At 35.3% G+C, this 10,418-nt stretch overlaps 1 protein-coding gene across 1 annotated transcript; it reads left to right on the top strand.

Moving 5' to 3' along the window:
- The first annotated feature begins 1,814 nt into the window (after positions 1–1,814).
- LOC137628663 (uncharacterized) lies at positions 1,815–7,169 on the top strand. The gene has a single exon (XM_068359815.1). It carries the CDS (start codon positions 1,815–1,817, stop codon positions 7,167–7,169), a length of 5,355 nt encoding a protein of 1,784 aa, XP_068215916.1.
- Positions 7,170–10,418: the final 3,249 nt, after the last annotated feature.

The following is a 10,418-nucleotide window of genomic DNA, read 5'->3' as shown; positions in this document are numbered from 1 at the left end:
TATGTCTCACGAAAAAATACAGTAGCAAGTGCTGTCAACGTGTAATGTAGATCAAATGTTAACATATTATGCTAACATTAGCAATGTTTTTCATTTAATTTTTTTCATTCTTGTGTCGAATGTTCGACTCAACAGAATCAGTTCTGCTGTTAGTAGTCGTCTGATGACGTCACATGAAAGGTCTACATTATTTTATTTCTTGTTCTTGATTTCCAGTATATTTAATATTTGAAATATAGGTTTATTTCATTATTGGAGTTTGTTATTATTGTAACAATATAAGGATGTTCTTATTTCATTAAAATTATCAAGTTTTCCTTGAAAACATGTTCTTTTGTTGGAAGTTGTGTTCGGACTTCGAAGTTCTGATTCGACTTCAACATTAATTGTATAGAGAATAACTGGTTATTGAAGATATTAATAATCCAGTTATTGTGTCATTATATTGTTATTCATTATCTTTTTTCCATCTAGAAATGTCCCCCCTGTTAACTAACTTATGTCCAAGTATTTATTTCATAATTGTATTAAACATACGAACATTGGCTAAGGGTTAAGGTATGGCAGAAAATACGAACATTGGCTTAAGGGTTAAGGTCTGGGAGAAATCCCGACAATTTTCGTCTTATTACAAACGTGCCCGAGAGAACATCTCGACTTATTTGGCACCTGTTGTCGCCGGGTTTTTAGCAGTGAATACACTCCGAGTTTATTATATTATCGTTAGGGGATAGATGAGTATATGTGAGGGGCCTGTTGATATAGTCATCTATTCCAGTTGATAGCAAGCATAGTGCCCTCATCTGAGGATAGTAATCTACATACCTCTAGTTGTGATGGCTTACATGCTCTAGAGGCCATTTATTTATTTCACAGTGTGTTTTACGCTATATGGTGCGGTATTGTTGCCGAGCATTCAATATCATGTATGATCGTTTGATCTTGTGTTAGGTTAAACTAACCCACATTCTATGTCTTAGTAATGCATAGTTCATGTTAGTAGTCTAATAGGTTAGGCCTAGGAGTGTGGTTGTTAGACTAATACCCGTGCGACTATTATCGGCCCTAAGGGGGGCCACGGTAGGTTACCATCAATATTTTCATTTGCTGACCCATTGCAGTTCTTATATAAGACTAATATGTGAATTAAGTATATATTTATAGTATCAAGCTAATCAACCTTTCATTTTCAAAGTAACCTACAATTAATTCTCCATTTCATTACACTGTTATGTATTGCTTTGATTTTCCCTTTGAGGACTGTAATGGGTGGGATTTCTTTCTATTTTGTCAATATGTAATATATGCCAAATTTATATAAGTTTGATTTGCATGATGCTTTGTGGTATGTTTTGTTGTTTCAGGAGCGATTACTTAACTGGGTTTTTCCTGAAGGATAATTGCGGATATATTTACTCCCATTATGACATGTGAAAATTATTCGATTGATCTTCTCAGCATTGTGAGGTATGTGAAAGAGACACTTGTTGATTTGCCTCACCCCCATTTACTAGTTGCCTAATGGAAATGTTATACTCCATCTTATCCGAGTAACATTAATTCTTTTTATTTTATTGTGTAGTTGAATTATCCAACTTTCCTCCACAGTAAGATTAAAAATGGTCCTTCGAACCGGATACTATAGTTGGTTCCTTAACGTTTTGCAACCCCTTCTATTATTGGCAATCATCATGTCACTTTCACATACTTCAATATTATATATATATTTTCTTTGAATTTGTTATTAACCTAACCTAATTCTGGTTAGATATTTATTATATGTTTATTGTGCAAAGGTTGCTATAGATATAACAATGGAGGCTGAATACAGGTCACTGACCAGTTTGCGTGGTCATATCACGCGAGGTCTAAATTATATGACCGATGCCCTAACCAGTGATGCAGGAGTTCGCTATTTAGAACTTCAAAGTGCTTCTTTAGAGAAAAGGTGGAATAGTTACGAATCTCGATGGGACATATTTGTTGATAAATATATTGATGAAAGTGGTCATGATGAGAGGGAGGCTAGACATATTGACCTCCAAGATAAATATCATGAAATTCAACTTAAGCTGTCATTGTATATGAAACAATTTTCCCCAATCTCTCAAAGTAATCCGCATGGTAGTACTAATTCTATGATTAAGGTAAAGTTGCCTGAAATAAAATTGAAAGAGTTTTCAGGAGACCCTCTAGACTGGACTAGATTTTGGAATCAATTTAGTACATCTATTCATTTAAAGAAAGACATAGATGATGTTACTAAATATGTATATCTAACCCAATGTATTAAGGGCAATGCTCAAAAGCTACTTGCAGGTTTTAAGGGTGAAGCTTCTGATTATGGTGATGCCATTAAGGCGCTAACTGAAATGTATGGGGATCCAAAGAAGATAAGGCGAACTTTACTTAGGTCTTTGATTAATTTAGGGAAGCCTAAATATGTTAGAAGTGAAATATTTGATTTTAAGGTTGATTTGGAGAACTTGCTCATGCAAATAGGTCATGATTCTGAGATTGATGTGTCGTCAAATGAGATGATATTGAGGGAACTTATTGTGTTAAAACTACCAAAAGAGGTAGAAGATTTTATGTTTGGTCTTTATAAAACCATGTACTTTAGTGTAAGTCAGATAAAGGAAGGTCTTCAACACTTATTAAATTTTATGGAACATGAAAATAAAGGGAATGCTAATAAGGGAACACCAGAAGTCAATAAAATTCGTTTCCAGTCACCAGCAAAACCTTCATCTCCATTTAAAGGTTCAAGTACTGTAGGTACTTACACTACACTTAGTAATTATTCTTGCATATATTGTAAGGGAAAACATAGACCCTTTGACTGTACGATTTATAGCTCTCTAAATGCTAGGAGGGAAAGGTTGAAGGTATTGAATCGATGTATTAAATGTACTAAGGTACATCAGTCAACTGAGTGTGCCACCATTCTTAATATGTGTCCTCATTGTAGAAGAGGAAAACATCATTCGTTCCTTTGTATTAGTTCTCCAGGTTCAGTTGGTACTCCAAATATTGGTAAGTCCACAGTAACTAGTAAGGATATTAACAGTGATAAATTGAATGGTGACCCTGTAACAACGAATCAAGTGATTTCTATAATTAATAAACAGTCTTCTCATCAAAACTATAGTGTAGCTCTTCCTACTGCAATGGTAACTGTTAGATCAGAAGATGGTCAATTAATCTCAGTCAGGTGCCTCTTTGATAGTGGAAGTCAACGTTCCTTCATTCATAAAGATTTGGTCCATAAGTTAAGCCTCAGAACAGTTTCTACTGTAAATATGATTTTGAATAGTTTTGATGGTATGGGTGATTCCAGGGATTATGAGATTGTTAACCCTGTAGTTTCTTTGGGAAATAGGAAAAAGAGAGTAACGTTGATTGTTGTGAAGGATATGCCTGAACCAATAATAACTCCTGGCCTTTGTGACACGATGAAAGATCTTGATAAGATAGGTTATCATCTTGCAGATAGAGATATAAAATCAGATAGGATTGACAATATAAAAATGCTTATAGGTGCAGATTTCCTGGGAAATTATTTATCAGGTATGAGACAAGTGAATAATGTAGATTTACTTGAATCTCCAGGTGGCTATTTAGTTTATGGCCTCATTCCACATAGAGGTACGGATCATATTCATTGTAATAGTGCCCTTGTTGCTAGAGTGAGTGTCGAGTTAGGAGAAAATGCTCCATTGTTGGTTGATCCTCGCACAATAAGCTCTGCCGTGGTTGATGATACTCTTCCTGTGCATAAATTGTGGGATCTTGATGTAGTTGGAATCATTCCTTCACAAGTTTCGCAAAGTGATGTAGAAACTATTTCAAAATATGAAACTACTGTTTTGCATAGAAATGGAAGATACTGGGTGGAATTGCCATTCAAGCATAATCATCCATTTCTCCCAACTAATTATAATGTAGCATTAGGTCAAATGTATAATCAACTAAAAAGGTTCCAGCATCAACCAGATCATTTGAAATGTTATGATAACATAATCAAGGAACAATTAAAGTTGGGTTTTATTGAGGAGGTTGAAAATCCTGTAATAAGTCCCAACACCCACTATCTTCCACATCATGCAGTCAGAAAGAACTCCTCCACTCCCCTTAGAGTGGTGTATAATTGTAGTGCAAAGCCGAGTAAATCCTCTGCATCATTGAATGATTGTCTCATGACCGGTCCGTCATTAACGGAGAAATTATTTGATTTGTTAGTCAGGTTTAGAATGAATAAATTTGCCTGCATAGCTGATATTGAGAGGGCCTTTCTGCAGATTGGATTGCAACAGCATCACAGAGATTTTACTAGATTTTTGTGGTTAGAAGATCCATTTGACGAAAATAGTAGAGTAAAAACATATAGGTTTAAATCGGTTCTCTTTGGTGCTACTTGCAGCCCTTTTTTATTGCAGATGACCTTACAGTATCATTTTCAAAGATCACATTCACCCTATTCAGGTGTTCTATTATCTAGTTTTTATGTGGATAATTTTCAGCACAATGCTGATAATGAACAGCAGTTGGTGGAATTATATGATGTGGCCAATGCTGAAATGAGTAAGGCTGGAATGAATCTGAGACAATGGAACAGTAATTCAAAATTACTTAAGGATCATATAAGCCAGAATACAGAGGAGTCATTGGAATTTCCACTTGTGGACAAAATATTAGGTTTGAGTTGGGAACTTTCAAGTGATTCATTATTTGTAAATCTGTGTAAATTTGAAACATTACAGTATGTTACGAAGAGACAATTACTGTCTCTTGTATCTTCTTGTTTTGACCCTTTGGGTATGTGTGTGCCTATTTTGATTAAAGGGAAGATATTAATTCAAGAAGCATGGAAAGAAAATATTGGTTGGGATGTAAAATTACCACCCTCATTTCTTGACAGATGGAATACTTTGGCTTGTGAATTATCAGAGCTCCCAACCTTCAAATTTCCTAGATGTATCTGTTGGATGGGAGACTCTTATAGACTTCATGTTTTTGTAGATGCCAGTACTACTGCCTATGGTGCAGTTTGTTATCTCAGTAATAACAATCAATCTAATTTTGTAGCTAGCAAGGCCAGAGTAACCCCACTGAAAACTCGTACTATACCTCAGTTAGAAATAACGGCATTACAGCTAGGTACTCAATTTGCATGCTGTATCAGAGACCTTTTTCATCATTTCTTTATTGAAGAAGTCATAATTTGGTCAGACTCAGAAGTTGCTCTCCAATGGCTTAAAAATAATAAATGTAAAATTACCTACGTTCAAAATAGAGTAGCTCAAATAAAGGAAATAGGATCCTCTTTCAAGTTTTTATATGTATCCACCAAAGAGAACCCTGCAGATCTCCTAACCAGGGGTATTAGTATTACTCAGTTTCGTAAGTCTCGTCTATGGACCCATGGACCTTCATGGTTATCCTGTCCTGAAAAATGGCCTGAACAGAGATTTTTAGTAATGATTTGTGAAATTGTTTCAGAGATTGTTCCTGAAGTGCCTATTCCAGAACCTATTTTTGATTATAATAACTACTCATCGCTTAGGAAGTTGTTGAATGTTACTAGAATTGTTTATAATTTCATTATGTGTGTTAAATCTGGTATTAGATTAGTCGATCCTCTTGTGTATTGGATCAGATATGTTCAAGATACACATTATCCCAGAATTTGTGCCTTCCTTAGGAAGGAATTGAACGGTCTTGAGCAGGATAAACTGCAATTTATTAAAGACATAGGTCTTTACTATGATGAGTCTACTGGTCTTGTTCATAGTCGTGGTAGACTACACCATTCTAATTTAGACCAGAGTACCAAATTTCCTATCTTAATACCTTCCAAGAGTCATTTAGCTAATCTCTTAATTGATTTTGCTCATGAAAAATGTCTGCATGGTGGAGTTAAAGAAACTTTGTCCTATCTTCGCAGACAATATTGGATACCAAAGGTGATATCAACCATTAAGAAGTTCTTAAGACATTGTGTAAATTGTAAAAGAGTTGAAGGTAGGAGATTTGATTACCCTGGTCCTCCTCCACTTCCAGCTGTAAGAGTTCAATTTACGCGGCCATTTTTTCATACTGGCATTGATTTTTCAGGTCCCATTACCATAACCAAAACTGAAGATGGTAAACCTCATAAATATTATATAGTACTTTTTACATGTACTGCATCAAGACTAGTTCATTTAGAGTTAGCATATAACATGAGTGCATTAACGTTCATTAATATTTTTAGACGATTTTGTGCTATCTATTCTGCCCCTGTCACTGTGATTTCTGACAATGGTAGTAATTTCTTGGCCAGTGCCAAATTTTTTGATCAATTGTTGATGCAAAGAGATGTAAAGGAATATATGGCTGTTAATCATATACAATGGAGGTTCATTGCACCCCGTGCTCCTTGGCAGGGGGGATTCTATGAACGCCTCATTGGACTAACCAAGTCCTGTCTAAAAAAGGTGCTGTTCAAGAAAAGAGTTAATGCAGATGAATTAGAAACTGTGTTGAAGGAAATTCAGTGTAAATTGAATAATCGTCCCTTAACTTACATAGATGCAGAAACTCCCATCGAACCTCTTGCCCCAATTCATTTATGGTGTGGTAGGATCATAAATCCTATGCCATCAGTAGAGCTAGATAGTCAAGAAGATCCAAACTTTTTGGATCATAGTGAATTCAATAAACGTTACAGCCAAGTGTCTGTTATTCTTAACCACTTTGAAAATATGTGGAGAAATGAATACCTAACTGCATTACGTGAGAAACATTATGGTGGCTCACAAGCATGTCAGGATAAAGCTCCACTTGTAGGGGACGTAGTTATTGTTGAACGGCCAGGTCCGCAACATGAGTGGCCTTTAGGTCGTATTGTTAAATTGTATCCAGATAAAGAAAACATCATAAGAGTAGTGGATGTTCTGTACAATGGATCTATAAGTAAGCGTACCATAGACAAATTGGTTCCTTTGGAAATCCACTCGCCACTTATAAACTCCACAATAGTGCAGGGTGAAGAATCACAACCTAACGTTAGTGGTGAAACCAAACAGATTCATGGAGATAGTGTGAGTGAAGTGCGTCCTTTAAGGAAAGCAGCTTTAAAAGCTGCCAAGCTCCGACAATATCTTATTGATAATGATCAAATTTAAAGGTTTGAATTTATTTGCTTGTTGGGAGTGTGTGTCGAATGTTCGACTCAACAGAATCAGTTCTGCTGTTAGTAGTCGTCTGATGACGTCACATGAAAGGTCTACATTATTTTATTTCTTGTTCTTGATTTCCAGTATATTTAATATTTGAAATATAGGTTTATTTCATTATTGGAGTTTGTTATTATTGTAACAATATAAGGATGTTCTTATTTCATTAAAATTATCAAGTTTTCCTTGAAAACATGTTCTTTTGTTGGAAGTTGTGTTCGGACTTCGAAGTTCTGATTCGACTTCAACATTAATTGTATAGAGAATAACTGGTTATTGAAGATATTAATAATCCAGTTATTGTGTCATTATATTGTTATTCATTATCTTTTTTCCATCTAGAAATGTCCCCCCTGTTAACTAACTTATGTCCAAGTATTTATTTCATAATTGTATTAAACATACGAACATTGGCTAAGGGTTAAGGTATGGCAGAAAATACGAACATTGGCTTAAGGGTTAAGGTCTGGGAGAAATCCCGACAATTTTCGTCTTATTACAAACGTGCCCGAGAGAACATCTCGACTTATTTGGCACCTGTTGTCGCCGGGTTTTTAGCAGTGAATACACTCCGAGTTTATTATATTATCGTTAGGGGATAGATGAGTATATGTGAGGGGCCTGTTGATATAGTCATCTATTCCAGTTGATAGCAAGCATAGTGCCCTCATCTGAGGATAGTAATCTACATACCTCTAGTTGTGATGGCTTACATGCTCTAGAGGCCATTTATTTATTTCACAGTGTGTTTTACGCTATATGGTGCGGTATTGTTGCCGAGCATTCAATATCATGTATGATCGTTTGATCTTGTGTTAGGTTAAACTAACCCACATTCTATGTCTTAGTAATGCATAGTTCATGTTAGTAGTCTAATAGGTTAGGCCTAGGAGTGTGGTTGTTAGACTAATACCCGTGCGACTATTATCGGCCCTAAGGGGGGCCACGGTAGGTTACCATCAATATTTTCATTTGCTGACCCATTGCAGTTCTTATATAAGACTAATATGTGAATTAAGTATATATTTATAGTATCAAGCTAATCAACCTTTCATTTTCAAAGTAACCTACAATTAATTCTCCATTTCATTACACTGTTATGTATTGCTTTGATTTTCCCTTTGAGGACTGTAATGGGTGGGATTTCTTTCTATTTTGTCAATATGTAATATATGCCAAATTTATATAAGTTTGATTTGCATGATGCTTTGTGGTATGTTTTGTTGTTTCAGGAGCGATTACTTAACTGGGTTTTTCCTGAAGGATAATTGCGGATATATTTACTCCCATTATGACATGTGAAAATTATTCGATTGATCTTCTCAGCATTGTGAGGTATGTGAAAGAGACACTTGTTGATTTGCCTCACCCCCATTTACTAGTTGCCTAATGGAAATGTTATACTCCATCTTATCCGAGTAACATTAATTCTTTTTATTTTATTGTGTAGTTGAATTATCCAACTTTCCTCCACAATTCTACTTGCCCGTTTTAGACGCTCTTGTACGTACGTTTGTACATAACAGGTTTCGACTCTGCGCAAAAACCCCGCCTCCCTGCGCAGAGACTTTTCCTCCATCAATAGGATTTCTTCTCAAATCGTGAAATGAAAGTATTCGTCTCTCTACCAGCTCTGTTAAAGTCTATTACTTGATTACTTATGTAATACCCTCGTATACATATTACGTTTGACCCCAGTATTATTCGTTTTATTATCCGATACCTTATAAAATCACCTCATTTTATATATCCACCAAATATTATTTATCATACATTCCATTTTATCTTCATATATTACTTTTATACATTTTGTTATTACCTTTTCACTCCCAGATTTCACATAAATACTTGTTCTGGACAAGTTTCCCATTCTGTTCGTTCATGTTTACTCGCAAGACTCCGTTGCTTTTCCGTTATGGTCTTTGTTAGTTCTAGTGTCGTCTTTTGCACAAATTACGATCTAAGTATTCGAAAATTGTAACGGCTTCAGTAATCCATTCCTGAATCTATTTTGATGTATTCCAATGTTCATAATTTTCTTAAATCACGTAATGTAATATAACAATTTTTACAGTGTTCCAAGTGCAGGACTAATGTAATTCAAAACACCTAAGGCATCTCAGACTCTGTCACAACACCCTGTGACCCCTAAGTTACGACGTCACGGTCATAAATGTAAGTCATTAATTTCTTCAACTTTAATGTGTTAGTTTTATTATATTTTGTAAGAGTGCGAATCATAGCATTATCAATTGCCAATGCATACGAGGATGATGTTTTATTTTTCTGTGATCGTAAGTGAGGAACAAGAACCATTATATTTAACGCTGGTGATGTTAGCGTAACATTACTAATGTTAGCGTGCGCAGCTCAACATTACCGCTTGCCAGTACATGCGAGCTTGATGTTTTATTTTCATGCGAGCGAAGAGAGCTAATGGCGAATCAAGAAACATTATATATAATGTTATCGCAACAATACTAACGTTGCCGTTACGTGAGTGAAGTGATATAACAAAGGGCATTATATTGGGTTTGTGACCTGGGAACTTCTAGATTAGGTTAGGTTAGGTGGGTTTGTTAGGCTCTTGTACCCTTTTTGTACCTTTTTTTATATATTATGCAAAGGGTATAAGGAAAAATTCGTTGAAATACACGCGAAAATTATACCGTATCACTGCTAACGTTAGTAATTCCACCGTAACGTTGGTAACGCTGTGTATCATGGTAACGTTGTCTACCGATGGTAACTTTGCTAATGTTACCGTTCGCAGTACATTACATACGTGAGTTAGTGCCACCGAATTTGAACAATCATTATATTTAAGTATTTTAAAGAAAAATACATAATAAAATACATAATATTTAATCATTTAAACAGAAAATATAGGTTTAATGTAGAAAATAACGTGATTTAACAGGGTTTCACCTTCATTTCATCCGTAATAACAGCAACCAATTCGGCAACTTGAGAAAGTTAGTCGAATTGGTTAATCTGTTTGTTTGTGGTTGAAATGAAGGCCAAATTCGGTTAAATCACGTTATTTACCATAGGAAAACATATATTCTCTTCCAAGTCACACCCTGTAATACAATACAACTTTGCCTGGCCTATTATTTTCGCAATCTCCTCTATCTTCATTCACCAGTTGACCCTAAGAGGAACGAAAAATTCTTCTTCACTCAATGGGTTAACATC

The sequence above is a fragment of the Palaemon carinicauda genome, chromosome 36, assembly GCF_036898095.1.
Source record: "Palaemon carinicauda isolate YSFRI2023 chromosome 36, ASM3689809v2, whole genome shotgun sequence".
Lineage (NCBI taxonomy): Eukaryota > Metazoa > Arthropoda > Malacostraca > Decapoda > Palaemonidae > Palaemon > Palaemon carinicauda.
Note: the sequence above shows the minus strand (reverse complement) of the source record. Positions and strands in the feature narration are given on the sequence as shown.